Genomic DNA, 22,387 nt, shown 5'->3' on the forward strand with positions numbered 1-22,387 from the left:
TTCCCAGCATCTCATATGGTCCCCCGAATACTGCCAGGAGTAATTCCTGAGTACAAAGCCAGGAGTAACCCCAATGCATCATCAGGTGTGACCCAGAAAGCAAAAAAAAAAAAAAAAACCTTGATATTGAACCAGAATTCATAACATACATTGAGACATAGGTGGGACGTTCCAGAATATCTGCAACAATTTGATTCTGCTGGCAAAGAAAATAATTGCATAAATAAACAAATGGGACTATGTATCAAACTAAAAAGGTTTTGCATAGATAAAATGTGAGCTAAACTCAAAAAGATCCTACTCAATGGGAATCAATATTTGTACATAAGACATCACATAGTCTGCTAACTTCCAAGACATATATAAAACTCACAACAACAAAAAGCCAAATTATCAAAATGTGAGAAAGGAAATGACAGACACCTTCCCAAAGAGTGAAGTCATATGGAAAAGTGTTAGCATTTTTGTGAGAAAAATGCAGATGAAAATGACAATGAACTATTATTTCACAGCAGCTAATTCAGAATACATCCAAAAGACTGGAAACATCCTTTAGTAATGGGGGCAGAATGAGGAAGGAACCTGCATTCACTATTGGTGGGAATGATTTCCAGTTCAGTAGCTAGAGAAAACAGTGTGGTGACTTCTCAAAAAGGAAAGAACTTCCAGGTGACCCAGTTATTTCTCTTCATGATACCCCTCCCATAAAAAATAACTTAATTTTAAAATGTTTTGAAATAATTTTGAAAATATATACCCCCATGTTCTGTCACTGTCATTGTCATCCCATTGCTCATCAATTTGCTCAAGTGGGCAGCAGTAACGTCTACATTGTGAGACTTGTTGTTACTCTTTTTGGCATATCGAATACATCATGGCTAGCGTGCCAGGCACTGCTGTGTGATCGAGATACTCTCGGTATCTTGCCGGGCTCGCTGAGGGGAGCAGAGGAATCAAACTCGGGTCCTCCGTATGCAAGGCAACGCCCTACCGCTGTGCTATGGCTTCAGCCCACCACTATGTTAATTTATTTTAAAAGATATATACTATGCACACTTACGTTTATTGCTATGCTAATACAATAGGCAGATATAAAAACAACCAAAATGTCCAATGACAGATGAATAGATAGAGCTAGTATGATATAGAAACAAAATAAATATTGTGCTTTTATAATAAAAATGAAATATTGAATTCATATGCAATCTGAATGAAATGTAAAGGCATTGTATTAATTGAAATAAGTCAGAAGGAAAAGAGTAAATACCATTTTCTCCCACTTATCTGGGATGTATAAAGAAACAAACTCCATAAAAAGAAAGAACTAGACATAGCAAACAACAACAAACCTCTTACCTTGGATTTTAAAAAACGGAATCAACATGAAATCAATGAAAAGCATGACAATTCTGTGAGGAAACGTAAAAATACAATGAGGATAAATTTGGGTAATGTCTATAAAGTTTATTGTTCCAATCATAAGTTTATTGCTTGTAAAATCAGAAGTGAGACAAAATAATATGTTATTGACTCAGGTAACAGAAACTTAGAGTTCTCACTGTACCATCACCCCCACCACACACACACACACACACACACACATACACACACACACACACATTGAGTATTGGCAAAGGCAAAAAAAATTCACTGTCCTGGTGAAAACACCCAAATTTTATGTTCTACTTGCTCTTCTGATTCCTGCGAAAACTTTGCAGTAAAACTCCTGAAAAAGTCAAATATCTGGATGGGACCCAGATTCTACCTTGCTAGATATTGTCCAGCACAAACATAAAATCTTGTACAGTCTTTGGGAATCAACCATGAAGCACATACCAGGCACATCTATGTGGCTAAAATGATATCAATGCCTCTTTCTGACTGCAGGGAATTTTCCTGATCTTGAATATAAGAGAATCCCTTTTCCTTTCCATGACTTTCCCTCATCTTTTTAAAAATAGCACAACAATACCACAGCAGGTAGGGTGTTTGCCTTGCATGTGGCCAACTCGGTTTCGATATCCAACATCCCCTATGATCCCCCAAGCACCGCCAGGAGTAATTCCTGAGTACATAAACCAGGAGTAACCCATGTGCATCATTGGGTGTGACCCAAAAAGCAAAAAAAAAAGGACAGTTCAGTGAGAAAGGTGGAAGGAAAGAAGTCACTTGAGAAAAAAAAACATACAGGCAATTTTCATTCCTCTTTCCTTAATTCTCCCCCACCCGCCCTCTTTTCTCTTCCACACTCTCTCTGTTCCTTTGGGATTAAAGTTTTTTTTTCATTATTTCAGCTTTCACACATTTAGCTATGTGAAATATTGATTTTCATTAAACTATATGTGCTGAACAATCAAATATAAAGACATATAGAAAATAAACAAAGAAAAGAGCAGTGTGGCATTCAATTAAATATCTTGTCATTTCCCTGACTTGTCATTTCTATGGGGCTTTATCTACCTAAATCTAGTCACGGAGACAGAAGCTCAAATAGGCATCCTTATCAACGGTAGTAGTTGAGGCACATTAATTTTCGTGAGAATGAACCAATGGAAACAGGAACCAAGGAAATCAGGTTTTTCCTTACTAGGATATTATTATACCTACTGAAATGTCACACATTCTAAAACTGTCTATTTTACGGCGCTCAGAATACCTGTTCAGACATTATTCTTATTGGGGCAAATGTCTCAACTTCTTCATCACCCTCCTCAGAGCCTCTTTTATCTCCTTATTCCTCAGACTATAGATTAGAGGATTTAACATGGGAATAATGATAGTATAGAAAACTGACAAAACCGTGTCCTGCTTATCGGGGTGACTAGAGGTAGGACGCATGTACACAGCCAAGGCTGTGCCATAATAGAGGGTCACAACTGCCAGGTGGGAGGCACAGGTATTGAAGGCCTTGGCGCTACCTTTCACTGAGGATATTTTTCGGATGGAAGCAGCAATGAAACTGTAGGATAACAGGATACTGAGCAAAGAACCGAATCCAACAAACAGAGCGACAAGAAAAATAATCATTTGAGTGATGGAAGGATCAGAGCAAGACAAGGTAACAATCTGGGGTAAATTACAAAAGAAATGTTGAATGACATTTGGCCCACAGTAGTCGAGATTAAAGCAAGAGATTATTTCAAGTAAGCTACAAAGGAAACCAGTTCCAAGGGCCCCAGCAACCATCTTCTGACAGAATTCAGGTGCCATGATGGTCGAGTACTGCAGAGGGTTACCAATGGCCACGTATCTGTCATAGGCCATGGCCGCCAAGAGGCAACACTCAGACAGAGCCATCCAGCACACACAAAAATACTGGGTGGCACAGCCAATGAAGGAAATCGTTTTTTCATCTTTGAAGAAATCTGAAAGCATACTTGGGCTGATGGAAGAAGAGTAACAGATGTCAATAAAAGACAGAACGCTGAGAAAAAAGTACATAGGTGTTTGCAGGTGGGAGTCCATCCTGATTAGGAGGATAATACCAAGGTTCCACAATAAGGTCACAAGATAGATCCCTAGGAAGACTGGAAAGAGAATCAGTTGCAGCTCCTTTTCATCGGTGAGTCCTAGGAAAACAAATACAACCACTGGGGTGTAATTTCTATTCTCTTCCATTGAGTGGCTTGGATCCATCTGCAGAAAGAGAGATGATAAAAAATGACTTCATTCACAAAATACAACACAGCTGTTTCTCATTTTTCAGTCTTGTGTTAGACCAGATACATAGTATTGAATCCTCATCAGTGAGTTAGTTCAAGTCTTCCATGTATAGTTATCTATTTTATTTTTACTAATTTTTTAATTGACTCACTATGAGATATACAGTCACTAAGTTGTTTGTGACTGGGTTTGAGTCATACAATGTTCCAACATCAGTCCTGTCACCAGTGTACATTTCTCACAACCAGTGTCCACAGTTTTCCTCCCCTGTTCCCAGCCCCCCAGCCTGCCTCTATAGGAAGCATTTTCCTGCCTCTCTAGGAAGCACTTTTCTTCTCTCTCTTTTTTCTCTCTCACTCTCCTTCTTTCTCTTTTTTCTCTCTCTATCTCTGACTCCTCCTCTCCACTCTCTCCTATAATACACCTTAACTGATCAATTCTCTTAACCAAATTTCTCACTTTCTCTTTGGGAGTAAAGGTAACAATTTGTTATCTTTAGAATATTGTACACTAAAATTCCTTATTTATATTTTCTGTTCCATACTTATAAGGTATAAAAACTGAAGGAATAAAAACTGAGGGAAATGTATAAGTAAAGTGCTCTGTTCTATGTATTCTATTACATGATGATTTTACACAGCTTATATTTGATAAACTATTAAATGCTTAGAGTGCCTAACAATGCTGGATATCTTATGTAAAATGGGATACTGGAACAGATGTTCATAAAATCTCCTTGAGTGTGAACATTCACTTAATCTCTGTCAGAGAAGGGAGACAATTCTTTAGCTTGCCTCTCTTCTTTCAAATGCTTAGAGATATGTAAGAATGACATCATGGAATTAGGGTAATGTCTCTCACACAATGAAAATGAACATTATGTTATCAACATAGTTGAAGTTTGAAAAACTAGAGTTTTTGTTAAGACAAAAGTTTAAAGTCATGCTATCTTTCCTTTCTTATAGCTGCAAAATTTACTTATGTAATTCAAACGTACTTGTAGAACTTCTCTAAAATAAATATCCTTATTCTTTTGTTAATGATAATTTTTGAAAATGTGTCAAGATATCTAGGACCATTTACATAAAACTATACATCTGTATGGTTTTATTGAAATCATTCATTTTATAAAATTTATTGAGTTGATCTATATCAACCTTCTATCTTTAACACTACTCAAAATACAGAATTATAACATCAAGTTCCTACAAAGAATAGTAATTTGAACTTATATGAGGGTTATGATGCTTGAGCAATGAACACAGCAATTGGGAAAATATAGTAACATTTCTGGAAGCTCTTTCCTCTTTTTATTTTTGGGGTTTGTCTAAGGAACTTCTTCAGAACTGATGATAAATAATCAGAAGAATATTTTTGCAAGGGACAAGGTATGCTTTCCTCAATATGCTATGGGTATTACTTTCTCCATAACATTGAAAAAATTCCAACACAAACAAAATTTTGATCAGATAAACTTAAACTGGAAGTAAAACTATAGAAAACTTATAGATAGAAAGTAGCTATCAAGAAACCTTAGGGATTGGTTAGACAGAAGAATGTAGAAGTTTTAAATATTTCTCTGGAAAAAGACACAGACATTACTGGAATAAACAAAGCCCATGAACCATAAATATCTGTCGACATTAGCCAGCCATAATTTCTTCCTTCTCTACAGTCATTTTCTCTCTTAGCCCAAAAAAAGAATTATAAAGAAAATATACCCCCTGCCTCAGAATAATGTTGTCAAAGGGGTAATTTCCCCTCAAATAATGAGTCATTTCTTGTACACTGCTGTGAGAATTTGTGATTATAAATGGATGGACATGGAGAACACCATGCTAAGTGAAATGAGTCTGAAGGAGAGGGACAGACATAGAATGATTGCACTCATTTGTGGAATTAAAAAAATAGTATGAGAATAATACTCAAGAAGAGTAGAAATAAGAGTGAGGAGAACTGGTTCATGGTTGGAAGCTTGCCACTGCAAGAGGTAGTAGGGAGGGCCGTTAGGACAGAGAAAAGACCACTATGACAATGATAGCTGGAAATGATCGCTCCAGAAAGAACTGTGCAATGAAAGAAGGTATAGGGACATACATGATACCTTTCAGTACCTATATTGCAAGTCATAATTCCTCCACCCAGACCCCCATTTTCCAGTAGTTTAGCAGCCACACTCACAAACTGCCTCTGGCCCGTGTAATCCCATCAACAGACAAGATCCAGACACTATAAAACAGTGCTCTTTGAAGAGAGGATGCAGAGTCTCTTGCCCCCACATCTAGCTGTCTTCACCAGGGCCCCTAGGAGCAGGGCGAGTTGAGTTTCCCTCTCAGCCCTGAGCAGAGCCCAGGCAGCCGGAGACCTCCGGAACCCAGCCACAACCATGTTCAAGTCCCCTCTCCACACGTTCGAACAAGCCTCATGGGTGAAGGAACCGGCAGAGGCACCCAGGTGTGCGGGACCCGGGTCTGAGGTCTACAAGCCTGCTTGGATCAGGAATGGACCTCCTCCACCCAGAACCCCCATTTTCCAGTAGCTTGGCAGTCACATCCACAAACTTCCCCCCCCCATCAAAGGCCAAGATCCAGAGACTATAAAACAATGCTCCCAGAAGTGTGCAGCCACATCCGCGGCTGTGCAACCTCTTATAGCCTAGTTCTCCCTCTGAGAGAACCTGGCAAGGTACGGAGAGCATCCTGCCCACACAGCTGAGCCTGGCAACTCTCCGTGGAGTACTCAGTATGTCAAATACAGTAACAATGATGGGTCTTATTCACCTTACCCTGAAAAAGCCTCCAATGAGGAACCGCTGGGAAGAACAAGTAAAGCGATGCTGCAAAAATCTCAGGGTTAGGATGAATGGAGACGTTACTGGTGCCTGCTCAAGAAAATTGATGATCAATGGGATGACAGTGACACAGTGATACTTATGCAAATTCTCTAATGCTCATTCATTCAATACAGTAAGGTATTTCTGCTAGGCTATTCACTAAATCTTAACTTTAATCTAAAACTTTATTCTATGTTTATGTTCTTAAAACACACCAAAGATGTTAATCATCATGCTCTATCCTCCACTTCTTGACATCTACCCTAAGGACCCAAAAACACTGCTCAGATAAGACAACGGTACTCCTATGTTCATTGCAACACTATTTATAGCAGCCAAAATCTGGAAGCAGCTGAAATGTTCAAGAACAGGTGAAACAGATGACTGGATAAAGAAACTATGGTACATACACATGATTGAACACTACTAGCCTATAAGAAAAGATGAAATCATGCAATTCACCACAACATGGATGGATCTGAATAGAATCAAGCTAGATGAAGTTAGCCAGAGGAAGAGGCACAGACACAAAATGAAGTCTCTGATTGTGGGATATAAAGAAACATACTATGGGAATGACAGGTGCATGAAAGAAGCAGAAACTTACCACAAGGAAGGATTGGGGGGCGGAAGGAGGGCCACTGGGATGATGATGGAGAAAAGTATGCACTCAAGTAGAAGGTGTGGTGCTAGAAAAACTCTATATATAAAACCCAACCAATGACAGTTTTGCAAACCACAATGCTAAAAATTTAAAAATTGTGATGGTTGGAGGACTCGCTCAGTATGGGAGATGTGTGCTGAAAGTAGAGTATGAACCAGCATGATGGCCACTTAGTACCTGTATTGCAACCATAACATCCAAAAGTAGAGAGAGAGTGAAAGGGACTGTGCCTGCCACAGTGAAGGGGACGGGGTATTAGGGGAGTGGCAGGAATGATACTGGGAACATTGGTGGTGGAATGGGCACTGGTGGAGGGATTTCTACTTGATCATTGTATGATTGAAACATAACCACAAAAGTTTGTTTAAATCTGTAACTGCATCTCACAGTGTTTCCTTTAAAAAAAATTTAAAAATTGTTAAAAAGTTGTTATGCAATGGAGGGAAACACTTTATATTTATAAGAATGTCATAAACAGGGAGGTTATACAAATAAAAATGTATGTAGATTCTACACAGAGCCCAACTCATAAATCTAATAAAAAAGAACAATAAATAGATGGCACTAGCCATAATCTAGAGTATGAGGTATCTAAATATATTTTAAAGGTATATTCTTTAAAATTACATATTTGATACTACAAAAGTAAGTTTTAGAGATAAAATTCTCTGAAATTTTAGAATTTAGAGATAAAATTCTAAGCATAATCATCATAGATTTTTTTTTTAAATTGTAAACTTCAAGGTTCCTAAGAGACCAGATCTCAATTGTACCCATCAGAATAAATAAATAAGAATATGCCCTAATACAGGTAAAAGATAACACTAGAGGGTAAACATGTTGGAATATGTAATATATAAAAATCAACACATAAATTTGAATTTCCTTAATACTATTTGTCAATTTTATCTCAACAGTAGTGAAATAAGTTAGGAAAAAATGATCATATAAGATACTTCTATTCACCTTCCAGCATGTCGGATGTGCACATTCTTGCCTTATTTCATGGGGAGTGTTTTTTCTTTTTCAATTTTCCCTCTGGTAGGGCGTTCACCTTTCATGCAGTCGACCTGTGTTCGATTCCTCCGCCCCTCTCAGAGAGCCAGGCAAGCTACGGAGAGTATCGCATCCGCACAGCAGAGCCTCGCAAGCTACCCGTGGCGTATTGGATATGCCAAAAACAGTAACAATAAGTCTCACCATGAGAGATGTTACTGGTGCCTGCTTGAACAAATCGATGAGCAACGGGATGACAGTGACAGTGACAGTTTTCCTTCTGAGGGTATCACCTCTAGGATATCACCACATACAGGGAAATATGGTGTTGCTTCTAATCCTTCTTACTTAAGGTCTTAGTGCATAGAATCATAATACAACTAATGTTAGCATACGAGAGAGAGAGAGAGAGTGTGTGTATCTGTGTGTGAGAGAGAGAGAGACAAGACAGAGAGAAACAGAGAGACAGAGATAGGCAGAGACAGACCTTGTAAGACATCACAAAGTTGAATGTAGAGAAGATAGGAATCTCAGGGGACTTTCCTGAGTACTCTTTCCTGAATTTGTCACGAAAGATCTGTACACTGGCAAAGACTATCTCAAAGACATTCTTATGCAAGTTGATGGCACTGTAATGAACAATCATTACATTGTGACAATCACACATTCGCTCCTTTTTTTTTTTTTTTTTTTTGCTTTTTGTTCTTGGGCCAGACCTGACAGTGCTCAGGGCTTATTCCTGGCTCCATACTCAGCAATCATTCCTGATGGGCTCAGGGGACTATGCGGGGTATCAGGGATGAATCCCAGGTCAGCCACAAACAAGGCAAGTCCCTATCCACTGTACTATTGCTCTCGCCACCACTACACACTTTAATGTAGATATTATTTCAGGAAATAAACTGAGAAACTTCACTACTTGCTACTTGCCTAGTAAATGAGATGAGTTGTAGAAGAATGTACCTCTTTTCAGAGGAAGAAAAGAGGAAACACCTACTCACAGCATTGTTTTTAAAGGATGGTAATCATTGCAAAGCATCTACCACAGGTAAACTAGAGAATGAACTATCACAATAACCCCTACTGGAACCAGAAAGTTATTTTAAACCAGTGATAATGTTGTAATTTTGGAAAATGCTTAGTTATAATATTATTATTTCACAGTCAACCCAGACTCTATAACTTTTAATTAAATCTTAAATCTGCATGTCTCTTATTTATTATGAAATCGGCAATTTCTTCTTGCTTAAAAATTTATTTTGGCTTCCTTTGCATTTTTCTCAAATTATTCTTAGTATAAGAATCATTTCTTCCCCATACTTAATTTTACTCGATCCTTCTTGAGAAATGAAAATAAGATAGAGGAGAAGAGAATATTAAATAGTGGTCCCTTTGACTTGTTTCTTCATGTAAGGTATTTCATCAATAGTCCGTCGTCATGTTCACTTAATAAACATTAGAAAGTTCAGTGTCTTCACAGGTAATGAAACAAAATTTGAAACTTGCTTGTCAGGAACAGTATGAATAAGGTTAATTTCAGAATAACAAATTTCATTTGGTAACACTTTATTGGAACTTAATCACTTCCTCTAGAACCTGAAAAGCTAATCAAAGTTGCATTGAACCCTCTCAGGTCAGAAATAATACCTGCATGAGTGAACCTGTTGAAATGTGACTTTATATAGAATGCATGAGCATGAGGCCATTTAAATAACTCTGACTCTTTCACAGTCTGACCTCTCATTTTAATCACTAAATTTTAGCCCTCCTCACACTACAAGCTAATATGTATTGACATAGTCTATCGATTCATTTCACCTTCAACAGATTTACTTTCATTATCATCAACAAGTCACCACAGCCTAATAATCATTTATTATCACTAATCTTCAAGAAAAAGGCAGTGAGTTATTTTTACATCTTTGATATTATTAATGAACTTAATGCACTCAACATTCCTTACAACAAGACCTTAATGACTCACCTAAGAGTTCTGGTAAACTTTAATCTTGTGAGTTCCAACTCCTCAGACTTTATGGTATAACCAGATATTCAAATATAAGTGAAACATTGTTCACTGCGGGCTTCTGAGATTAACCCACCCTGTCAGTACTCTGAGTACTCAAGTCCATAGTCTTTTGATAAGCTAAGTTTGCTTCACATAACTTTTTTTCAGAAGCTATCCAACTGGGGAAGATAAGGTCCTTAAAAGTTGTGGGGTCTGCTCTATCACGTCCAAGAAATAATGTGAGAACTAAAGGAAAAAATAATTAAAATTTTATAGGCTGAAACATTTTCCCTTGGGCATAGAGGAAGATCAACTCTATAATTGGTCCCTGTTGAGGCTACAGGAGATTCCTGTGACAAGAGTGTAATCTCTTGAGACATTATTATATCAAGAAAAACCTTCCTTTAACCTTGAAGGATCGTGTGGCTAAAATCAGAGGTAACTTCCAAATTTGTCATGAACATAATAGCAAAGCATAGAAGTAATAACTCATCGAACCCATCTTCCTGGCAAAAGCACCAGGAAATAGCATAACATTGTCAGCACTAAATGAGACTTCCTTCAACAGAGGAAGTCTCCGCCCTCAGCCTTCTTTCTTTGAACCAATTGTTTTACTTTCAGCTGGAATGCCTTAGATGAACCAAGTTCAGAAACGTTAGAGAAAGTTGGAATAGAGTCAATCAAATGAAGCCCTTTGTTTTTTCTCATGAGTAAATCTGTAGGCTTTGAAAAGTAGGAGAGTGAGAATGAGATAGAAGAGATAAATGACTGTGAACGGAGGATGAAGATCAGGGGGAAAGAGAGAGGACTGGACAAAGTGCTCATAAACTTTAAACGTATAATAAGCCAGTCTCCCCAAAATACGTCATATTTTTCAATAATCACTTTCAATACCTTTCTTTCATTGAACTCTCAATTAAAAAGTGTGCTTGTACATATGTACATACATGTAGCACTGTAGTACTGTCCTCCTGTTGTTCAGCGATTTGCTCAAGTGGGCACCAGTAACGTCTCTATTGTGAGACTTGTCATTGTTTTTGGCATACTGAATATGACACGGGTAGCTTGCCAGGCTCTGCCATGTGAGCGGGATACTCTTGGTAGCTTGCCTGATTCTCTGAGAGGGTCGGAAGAATTGAACCTGGGTCAGCCGCGCACAAGGCAAACACCTTACCTGCTGTGCTATAGCTCCAGCCCCGTACACATATGTACACAATGTACACCACACATTGTATGTGCATAGATATCATGCAATTATACATGTATCAGCTACAGAGGGAGAGAATTTTAAGACTTTTTCTACTCACAATAACATTTTCTCTTATTCTTATTTAATTACTCTGACCATCAATACAAGCTTAGTGTTGATAAAAGGATTGGCGGGGGTGGCGGGGTAAGTCTCCTTTGCTTGTTTTCTTTTTTAAAGTTTTCAGCTTTTGTCATTGAGTGTGGACTTTTATTGTAGTAATTTTGTTACATTGAGGTGTTTTCCTGATCTGCCTTGTTTCTTGAGTTTTCACAATCATGAGTCAAATGATTGAGTTTTGAGAATGTTGAATTTTGTCAAATAATTTCTGTATCTGTTGAACAAGCAACTTTTTCCCTCTTTTTTTAAATGTGATACTTAAAATTAGTTGATTTGCGTGAGTTGAAGCATCTTTGTTTCCAAGAATAAATCCTCAGGATAGAGAGATAGTACAGCAAATGGGGTGCTTGCTTGCATGCAGCCAGCCCTGGTTCACTACATTTGGTCCCCTAAAGCTCTACCAGGATGGATTCCCTTAAGAACAGACCCAGGAGTAAACCCTGAGTATCACCTGGTATAACTGAAAAATAAAGACAAACTAAAAAAGATATTTCAGTAGTTCCTGATGCTTGGTCCTTTTATTGTATATTGAATTCGATTTATTAATATTTTCTTCATTGTATTTACATGCTCTTTGTCATACAATTTTACAGTTTTATGGTGCCTTGGTTTGATTTTTGGTATCAGCTTGCATCATTCCCCAAAAATAAGTTTTGAAATATTCCTTCATAATAGTTTATTTCCCTAACAGTCTTTAAACCGATGTTTGAAAAATAAAAAGTAAAATAAAGTGAATTAAAACATCATGTATGCTTTAAAAATTTATAAAAAAGTTAACATGATATGATAAAGATATGAATAATGAAGAAATGTCAAAACATTGGTAAACTATCAAACATGTATTTGAGAGTAACAAATGTATGTCATTACATTGGAATCCATATATTATGGGTAGTATGAAAAGTCAAAATAAATTCACTATCTCCTAAATTTGAAACTACATTCTTGCCCTCAGTTGTCTGGACTTTCTCATCCCTCTAATATGTGCCTTTACGATGTGTCTAGAGAAATAAAAACAAGATCTTGAGAAGTAAGATCATACCTTATACCTTTTTCTTAAAGTCTGATGCTGCAAAACAAGAATTATTTCTCCTTTTCATTTGGAGATTTAAAACTGGATCTGGGGGCCGGAGCAATAGCACAGCAGGTAGGGCGTTTGCCTTGTACGTGGCCGACCCGGGTTCGATCCCTGGCATCCCATATGGTCCCCCAAGCACTGCCAGGAGTAATTTCTGAGTGCAAAAGCCAGGAGTAACCCCTGAGCATCGCTGGGTGTGACCCAAAAAGCAAAAAAAAAAAAAAGGGGTTGGAGCGATAGCACAGCAGGGAGGGAGTTTGCCTTGCACGCGGCCGACCCGGGTTAGATTCCCAGCATCCCATATGGTCCCCTGAGCACCACCAGGGGTAATTCCTGAGTGCAGAGCCAGGAGTAACCCCTGTGCATCGCCGGGTGTGACCCAAAAAATAAATAAATAAATAAATTGTTCAGCATCTTCATCTCTGCCAACATTTAAAAAATAAATAAATAAATAAAACTGGATCTGGAATGAGGTGTAAAAGTTCTCCCATTTGTACTTGGGGAAAACTGACAACTTCAGTTAAATGCTTTTTTTTTTGCCCCATCTTCTCACTTTTCTATCTTTTCCCTTTTGTCTCTGCCCTTCTTCCATCTTTTCTCATTCCTTCCTCGTACTCTTTCATAGCTGTAAAGAAATAGTTGGAATCACAGGACTCAAGAGTAACTTTTGTTTCTTTCTCACTACTGCAAATCCCTATAAGTATGTCTAAATATGATAAATCTCAAGTAGCACAGCGGGTAGGGCTTTGCCTTCCATGCAGACGACCAGGATTTGATTCCTCCATCCTTCTCAAAGAGCCCGGCAGCTACCGATAATATCCTGACCACATGGCAGAGCCTTTCAAGCTAACTGTGGGTATTTGATATGCCAAAAACAGTAACAACAAGTCTCACAATGGAGACATTACTGGTGCTTGCTCGAGAAAATCCATGAATAACAGGACATCAGTGCTAACAGTGCTATCATTGATTTACTATTTGTGGAATACCAGTTTAGCGTTATACATCTACATCTGTGTAGGTGTCACCACAACCCAATTAAAGAAACAGAGTGGGGCACGGAGCTATTGTATAACCCATAGGGTGTTAGCCTTGCATGTGGCCGAACTGGCTGCCCTCCCAGTGCTACATAAGGTCCCCCAAGCCCCTCTAAGAGTGATCCCTGAGCACTGAGTCAGGAACAAACCTTGATAACCCCTGGGTGTGCCGCCTAAATCAGAGAGAGTGATCATATCCTAACACAAGAGAGAAAAGTAAAGATAGCAAGGGAAAATTAAGTGGTCAAAGTCGTCAAAACTGATGAATTTGTCTAGAGAACTGAGCTTTCATGGCAGGAGGGATACTTAGAACTCTAGGGGGCTGGGGCAGTGGGCTCTCCTGGTATGCTGTGTCTAGGAAAAACTTAAGTAACAATTTTATAAATCTAAGTACTAAATAAAATAATTTTGATAATTTCATTCTTAAATAAAACGTCATGATTTTATTCATAATTTTAAAAAATGTAAATTTTTTATTTTAAAATCATCTAAATTTAGTTATTTGCTTTTTTTTTTTGCTTTTGGGGTCACACCCAGCGATGCTCAGGGGTTACTCCTGGCTTTGCACTCAGGAATTACTCCTGGCAGTGCTTGGGGGACCATATGGGATGCCGGGAATCAAACCCGATGTGCAAGGCAAACGCCCTACAAGCTGTGCTATCGCTCTGCCCATTTAGTTATTTACTTTTAAAATAATAAATACATATGATGAATCTATATAGTAAAATCTTAAAGCCAAAGAACTGGTTCAAATAAGAATGTGGAAAGCTACGATCCTCTACTGAAGAAATACACTCCACCGTTGAGGGTTCACAGCAGATTTTTCCCAGAGGTTCTTTGATGATTATTACTATGTTTTCTTGATATAAATTTATTTCACCATTTAAAAGGTCTGCAGAGAAGCTGGAGAGATAGGTCTGATCAAGCACTGGCCTTGCATGTGGCTGATCTGCATTTAATTCCTGTCACCGCAGATAATCCCCTAAACACCACCCAGGAGAGATCTCTGAATACAGAGCCTGGCATAAGCTCTGAGCACTGCCAGAAGTGGCCCCCCAAAAAACAAAAATTTCGGAAGTGTTGTTTATAACAGACCCATAATTCTTCCAGGGTGAAAGGACTTTTGATATAATGAAGTCTCAAAAGAATAAGGCCATGAAGGAATATCTTGTTGAGACCAATTATTAGACTTCATCTGCCTCTGTACCCAGGAGAGGTAATTGACAGATTGCGATGTTAATTGCTCTGCTTCATTGTAGTTGTCCTCCCATTTTCTTTCTTAGATGTGATGGAGCAGGTTCGGGAACATATAAGGCTTCTTTTTTCCACATTCAGATCATTTCTGGAGTTTCAGTGAGTCAAACATCATTAACAAAAGATTGTTGACTCCCCTCAAGTTAACTCCCTAAGTCTCTTAGAACACTGACAAGGATCCCTTCAAAGCAGGAAGACAAACATCTATTGGACTTTTCTGAATCCTGGGTACACTACAAGTAAAAGAAGCTAAATCTCAGGAAATTAGAACTTTGAAGAATTCTTAGGTGAGTTATTAGACACTGCTCTGAAGAATATCAAGGAATTGTGATCTAGAAAGAAATCAAAATGTGTATAAATATCTCAGTATCATATTCTTTAAATTTTAAACTTTATAGGGGTCCTTTCCATACCTCATTTAGCATGTATATGTAAAGTAAAATCAGCTGAAGCACAGTTTCATAGCATAAAGTGGATCTACACTGCCTCTAACTCGTCTGTTTAAGAAAAAAGAACTAAGACTCAGAGCTGTGAATTATTTTAGAGTTCTGTACTACCTTGTCAGTTCTCTTCTTTAGTGGCTCAGAAGATTCTGTGGGTGGCATCAGAATTGAGTAGTTTTGTGTGTCATCTATTACCGTGCTAGGCTCTAGAATAAGAAAAAAATCAGTCAAGAATTTATGGAACACTTGCTTTTCTGAGATTAATCTTGTCTGTACTAAAGTGTTCAACAGAGCTCTTCAGACTTTGCTTCCTGGCCTACAACATTTTCCCAATTCAGACAATTAAATATTAGAAAAGATTACTGATCTTTTCTAAAAAACAAGGACCACTTTTATGTTTCCTTTCCATCTTCTCCTCCTCATCTTCCCCTCTCCCCACCACCCTCCCCCTCTACTCACGCCTCCTCCTCCTCACCCCTCCTTTTCCTCCACCTCCATCTCCTCCTCCTCCTCCTTCTCCTCTTGTCCTCATCCTCATCCTCCTCCTCCCATCATCCTCTTCCTTCTCCTGCTCCTTGTTCTCCTGCTCTTTGTCCTCCTCCTCCCCCTCCTCTTCCTTCTTTTTCTTCTTCTTCTTCTTCTTCTTCTTCTTCTTCTTCTTCTTCTTCTTCTTCTTCTTCTTCTTCTTCTTATTCTTATTCTTCTGCTTCTTCCTCCTCCTCCTCCTCCTCGTACTCCTTCTGCAGGGTCCGGTGGAAATGACTATATTGAATATACTATGTCAATAATTATGTGAGGGAAAAATGAAGGGTGAATAAATAGCACCTGTATCTGAAACAAAAGAAAATTTAGGCATCTTTGAAAAAGAAAGGTGAACGAAATATATGATGAACTCAAAGAAAAGTTGGACTAAAGATAAGTAAAATCAAAAATTTTTAATGAGAAGTCATAGAATCTGGCATGACTTAGAGAACAAACATGGTCATTAGACTTACTCAGATCAACAACAGTGTCATTGATTCCGCATAGTTCTGTGCATAAGGGTTTTTTTATTTGTTTTGCTGTTTCTTTCAGTTCAGTTATTGTAATTATTTATATTCTACATATGAGCGATATGCATTGAACTTCAGTATAATTATGTCCTTTCAATTCATGACTCAATTCTCAGGATAATCAACTCATGATCCATTCATTTGTTTCAAAATATATTTCACGTTTCCAAAAAAAAATACATACCAGCTTCTTGATCTGACCATCTGTTGATGGACATTTAGATTGGCAGTTGCAAATAATGTTCTTATTAGCATATGGATTTAATAAATGTTTTTTACATATTGAATAAGTGCCTGAGAGTAGTACTATGGAATCATATGGAATCTTCATTCCAATTTTTTACCTCCATTACATATACCACGGTGGTTGTACCAACTGATATCAACAGCTTGCATTAGCCTAAATTGTGCACCAGAATTCACTTTTCTCCACTTCTTCGCCAAGACTGATTTCAATATTTACCTTCTGTCATTCTCACACGTGTGAATTGACATACTGCAGTTAATTTTTTCGTTTTCACCTTTGTAATAAGGGACATAGAACATTCTTTTCATGTGTGTGGAGAAGTGTCTAAGTTTTATGCCAAATTTGATTTGATAGTTTTGTTGTTGTTGTTGCTCTTTTGTAAATGTGTGATAAGTTTTTCACTCCCAAAATGTCTAAAAGACTGGAGATTATCCATGGAATGTACAGATTGATTCAATATTAGATACAAGGCTATAAGTATAAGACTATACTTAGAGTCAGCTATTTGACTAGAAGAAAATAATGAGCATTCCTTTTTGGCTGTTTGTTGGATGGGGGGTGAAGTGTTTGGCTCACACATGGCAGTGATCAGCAGTTACTCCGGACTCTGTGCTAAAGGATCACCCCTAAGGAAAACATGTGATTTCAGGCATGGATCCAACATTGGTCATGTTCAAAGCAAGTGACTTTCTTACTATACTCTCTCTCGAGCCCTCCATTTGGTGTTTTGAGTCTGAATATTTTCTTTCATCTTTTCCTCAACAGATGTCTGAAAGCATCTCTAAGGAAGGATATAGAAACCACACCTCCGTGACCATGTTTGTCCTCTTGGGACTCACAAGTGAAAAAGATCTACAGCTCATTCTCTTTCCTGTCTTCCTAGTGATCTACCTGGTGACCCTAATTTCAAACCTGAGTCTGATCATCCTAATCAGAATGGACTCTCAGCTGCACACACCTATGTACTTTTTTCTCAGTTGCCTGTCGTTCATAGATATCTGCTATACGACTTCCATTAGCCCAAGGATGCTTTCAGATTTCTTTAAGGATGGAAAGTTGATTTCCTTTGTTTCATGTGCTACTCAGTATTTTGTGATTGCTTGGATGGGACTGTCCGAGTGCTGTCTTTTAGCCACCATGGCCTATGACAGATATGTTGCTATTGGTAAACCTCTGCAGTACACGACCATTATGAACTCTAACCTCTGTTGCAAAATGGTTACTGCAGCCCTTGGATGTGGTTTTCTTAGTAGTTTAGTTGAAACAGTGCCTTGCGTTAGTCTTTACTTCTGTGGTCCAAACATCATTCGACATTTCTTCTGTGACTTACCCCAGATTGTTTCCTTATCTTGCTCCAATACCTTTGTTTGCCAAATCATTATTTTTCTGGTGGCTCTGTTGATTGGGGTTGGCCCTATGTTCTTTATCCTTTTATCTTATGGCTTTATTGCAGCTTCCATCCTGAAAATATCCTCTGCGAAAGGCAGTCTCAAGGCCTTCAATACCTGTGCCTCCCATGTGACAGTTGTGACCCTCTTCTATGGCACAGTCCTGGCTGTATACATGCGTCCTACTTCTAACTACTCCAAGAGTCAGGACAAGGTTCTGTCAGTGTTCTATGTTAATGTTATTCCCATGCTGAATCCTCTTATCTATAGTCTGAGGAACAAGGATATCAAAGAGGCTCTTAAAAGGGTGATGAAGAGGGCAACATTTTTATCTTAATAGTCTAATATCTAGAAAGGTGTTTTAAAACATATAATAAATGTAGGTAAGAATTTATAAGTGATCTATTGTCGGTTATAATAACAGTCGGGTAGAGACAATGATGAATAATCCGGCTTTCTTACTACTTATTTTATCATTCTTAGTTGTGAGGTAATGTCACCATAGTTGAAGTTGGTTTTAAAAGTTTGTTTCTAGGTCAGATTGATAGTACAGTGTTACAGTGTAGGGTACATGCAGCAACCCAGGTTTGATACCCGGCACCACATATGGTCCCCTGAACCCCACTACTAATGATCCCTGATTACGGTACTAGGAGTAAGCTGTAAGCACTGCTAGGTAACACTGTAGAACTGTCCTCCTTTGTTCATTGATTTGCTCAAGTGGGCACCAGTAACGTCTCCATGTCTCCATTGTGAGACTTGTTGTTACTGTTTTTGGCATATCGAATTCGCCTCAAATAGCTTGCCAGACTCTTCCGTGTGGGTGGGATACTCTTGGTAGCTTGTTTGGTTTTCTGTTAGGGACAGAGGAATCAAACACAGGGCAGCCTCGTTCAAGGCCAACGCCCTACCCACTCTGCTACCTCCATATTAATACATTTAAATTAAAGTATAGTTAAATATTGTGGTTGCCTTACACAACCACACGTTTTTTAAAGCAATATGTCTTGGAGAAATTAGAAGGAAATTATAAATAATGTAAAAATGTTCAAGTTCAACTATTTCTTCAGAGCTTCATTTCTTGGAAGGCTAGAGATAAAAAAAATACTTTCGTATGCTTTTTTCTTATTGATCTGTCAATTTTCACAGGTGTCCCAGCTGATACATCAGAATCATTGAAAGATACTTTCAATGTATCCTTTCAATACTTTTGCTTGCCTAGAAAGCAAAAGCAATAGATTGAATGGATAAAATAGAGATCAGAGGGGCTGGAGAGTTATTATAGGGATTAAGGGGTATGTCTTTCAGGCTGTCAACCCTAGTGTGATCTTGATACCACATGGTGATGAGAGCACCACCGGGAGCACTCCTAGAGACCTCTGAGTCCCCCCCCAAATACGGCTCTAGAGCTCTAATCACTGGTTGGCTGAGAATCACAGGAAAGTGTTCCCACGTGTCTAGGGCACTGGTTGCAGGCCTCCCAGTTCCAATTCTACCCCATCCCCAATAAGACTGCAATTTATAAATGTTAAAGCCAACTTCAATATTTTTCAAAAATTTGCATCAGGAACCATATGCTCATTTTCAGCATATCATACTAGTATTGTTCTTGAAATCACTCAGCACTGCTCTGATCGGTGATAGCTGAAATGCCTTGTACACAATAGGGATTCAACATGCATTTGCTAAAACAAGAGGCAGAATTCCTAAGAAAATCAAAAAAAGGTGGAAGAGAGCACACCTTCAGTAGCAGGCTCTGCTATACCTAATTCAAAGGGGGAAAAGGGTTTCAACACCGGGTTAAAAGTATGCTCCAGGTGTCTTCCACTCAGTTGTCTGTTTCTCTTTGCAAAGGTAAGGACAGTGTGGGTTCCTAAGTACCTCCTCTGAGTGGCCACATTTTGGGAGGGAGAACAGCAACTCCAATAGGCAAACCGGTAAATCCTCTTACAGACTTTAGAAACACCAACTACCATATGAACAGAAAATGTACAAGGTCAAGACAAGTTAGTTTTTTCTTCAATTTTTATTTTAGGCATGATGATTTATGATACTATTAATGATATGTTTCATGCATAAAATATTCTTGCACCACATCCTCCAACAGAGTGTCCCCTTACACTCTACCACTGTCCTCTAGAGAGCTGCCATCCCCTATTTAATCCCATCCTAAAAAAAATCAGTTTTAAATAAAAATGTACATATAAAACGGTTGAGCTGTGCTGATAGTTCAGTCTAGAGCTCCCTCTGGGGTAAGGCTAAAAAGCCTGTTCATCAGAGACACTTGCTCAGGACTTCATCAGCCCTGTGTCTGGTCTGGTCTGCTTTCTATAGTTTATCTCCTGAGATCCCTCTCCAAAATAATTGAAGCTGTTGTAATCCCTATTTCAGGAGAAAGGAAGGGGAGGGAGGGAGGGAGGGAGGGAGGAAGAGGGGGACGGAGGGAGGAAATGAGGGAGGTAGGAAGGAAGGAAGGAAGGAAGGAAGAAAGGAAGGAAGGAAGGAAGGAAGGAAGGAAGGAAGGAAGGAAGGAAGGAAGGAAGGAAGGAAGGAAGGAAGGAAGGAAGGAAGGAAAGGGGGAAGGAGGGAAGGAAAACAGGGAAGGAGGGAGGGAAGGAGGGAGGGAGGAAGGGAGGGAGGGAGAGAAGTTGGGAGGGAGGGAGGGAGGGAGGGAGGGAGGGAGGGAGGGAGGGAGGGAGGGAGGGAGGGAGGGAGGGAGGGAGGGAGGATGGTGGGAGAGTTACTAGGATCATTGGTGGTGGAGAATGGGAACTGTTGGAGAGATGGGTACTCGATCATTGTATGACTGAAACACAAACACGCAAGTTTGTAAGTATGTAACTGTACCTCACGGTGATTCACTATTAAAAAAAAAATAAGTAAAAAAATAAAAAAAAAATGTATACTTTACAACTCAACTCTACTCACTATTAGTTTTACTATATCTTTCACCAATTTTGTTGTTAACGTAAATGTTTTTCCCAGGATTATTCCAGGCAGACAGTGCTCAGGAGTTATTAAACACAAATCCAGTGGTTTTCTAGAATCTTGCCTTATCAGAGATATAATTTAGGGTGTTATGCATGCAACTCTAGTCTCTACCACTTAAAATGACATTCCCGTGTCAAATAAAAATTGTATATATATATATATAAAAAGAATTTCTCTTTAGCGTATGGGTGTACCAAATTCATAAAAACCCACTTAAGTAGGAAATTTAATATGTGGACTTCTGTAAACTGTATGCTGCCTTTACTTCCTACAAGTTAACCACATCTTATGCACTAGAATTACTGATTTGTAATGAATGTCACTTTCCTTAGTAGTTAGGCAACTGGAAAAAGCACTTGCTGTCTATCTTGTCCAAATATTAAAATTGAAAAGGTGGGATGGGAGAAAGATAGTTTAAAGAATGGGAGCACATACTTTGTGTGTGGAAGGCTCCACTTCAATCCCTGACCCCTCCTGTTCCCCTGTGAACTCCAAGTTCTGAGTCAGCAGTAGTTCCTGAGCTGTTCTCTGTGTGCTCCACTCAAAAAAAAAGAAATACAAAGTTTCACTACTGTCAAATATATATGTGGCCAAACAAAGTTATTTATTTGGACACATCCTGATGTTTAATGCCCGTAAAATGTATTTAACGATGATGATAGTGAAACAGGCATAAAGAAATGATTAACTAAATTCAGTATAAGAACCTAGAAGAGTTGTGTAGGCACAGAAAACTATTCTTTCTTACCTTCACCCGAAAACTGACTTTTTTACTATGTTTAGCTTTGCAAATAAGAGTGTGCTGAACGAGACAGACTGCCCACAGGGGAATTTATTGTTCATTCTGGCAATCATTGGCCCACAAACCCCCCTTCCTAAAAATGTGCCTTCTTGTTCTTTTCTGTATAAAAACACTTCTTGTGCCCCAGCAAGGCAGATGGTTACTTGGAGGACAGAAGTCAAGCATCACCCAGCCACCTCTTTGTTGCCAACAAAGCTTTTACTCAAACCATTACCTGATCAACTATCAATAGACCCTCTAATAGCAGTAAAACCAGACTCTTGCAGTCACCATAGCCCCACTAAAACCAAAGCATGAGGCATGCTCCCATTATATAGTTAAGATTGGCTGTAAGAAATAAGTCTTAATAATAGGGCCTTAGTGAACGGAAGACTATTCAAAGAGCAGAGAAGGGGGTTCTCATGCCTTGCATGCACCAGGTGCCAAGTTCCGTCCTTGGTACTGTGTTCTCCCCTGGGGGCCGACTAGGGGGTGAACCCAGAAGCACAAGTCTTGAGCAGTTCTGCATAGCCAGAGCAGAACACTGAACTGACAAGGCCCACGCAACCATTTGAGTAAGGCTATA

General features: G+C 38.8%; 2 protein-coding genes across 2 annotated transcripts; one reads left to right on the forward strand and one right to left on the reverse strand.

Moving 5' to 3' along the window:
• Positions 1–2,673: 2,673 nt before the first annotated feature.
• On the reverse strand, positions 2,674–3,636 carry LOC129406099 (olfactory receptor 5A1-like). The gene has a single exon (XM_055143949.1). The coding sequence runs from the start codon at positions 3,634–3,636 to the stop codon at positions 2,674–2,676; it is 963 nt and encodes a 320-aa protein (XP_054999924.1).
• A 13,770-nt stretch (positions 3,637–17,406) lies between these two features.
• Positions 17,407–18,366, forward strand: LOC101558576 (olfactory receptor 5A1-like). Its single transcript, XM_004622316.2, has one exon. The coding sequence runs from the start codon at positions 17,407–17,409 to the stop codon at positions 18,364–18,366; it is 960 nt and encodes a 319-aa protein (XP_004622373.2).
• Positions 18,367–22,387: the final 4,021 nt, after the last annotated feature.

This window comes from Sorex araneus, chromosome 6, assembly GCF_027595985.1.
Source record: "Sorex araneus isolate mSorAra2 chromosome 6, mSorAra2.pri, whole genome shotgun sequence".
Lineage (NCBI taxonomy): Eukaryota > Metazoa > Chordata > Mammalia > Eulipotyphla > Soricidae > Sorex > Sorex araneus.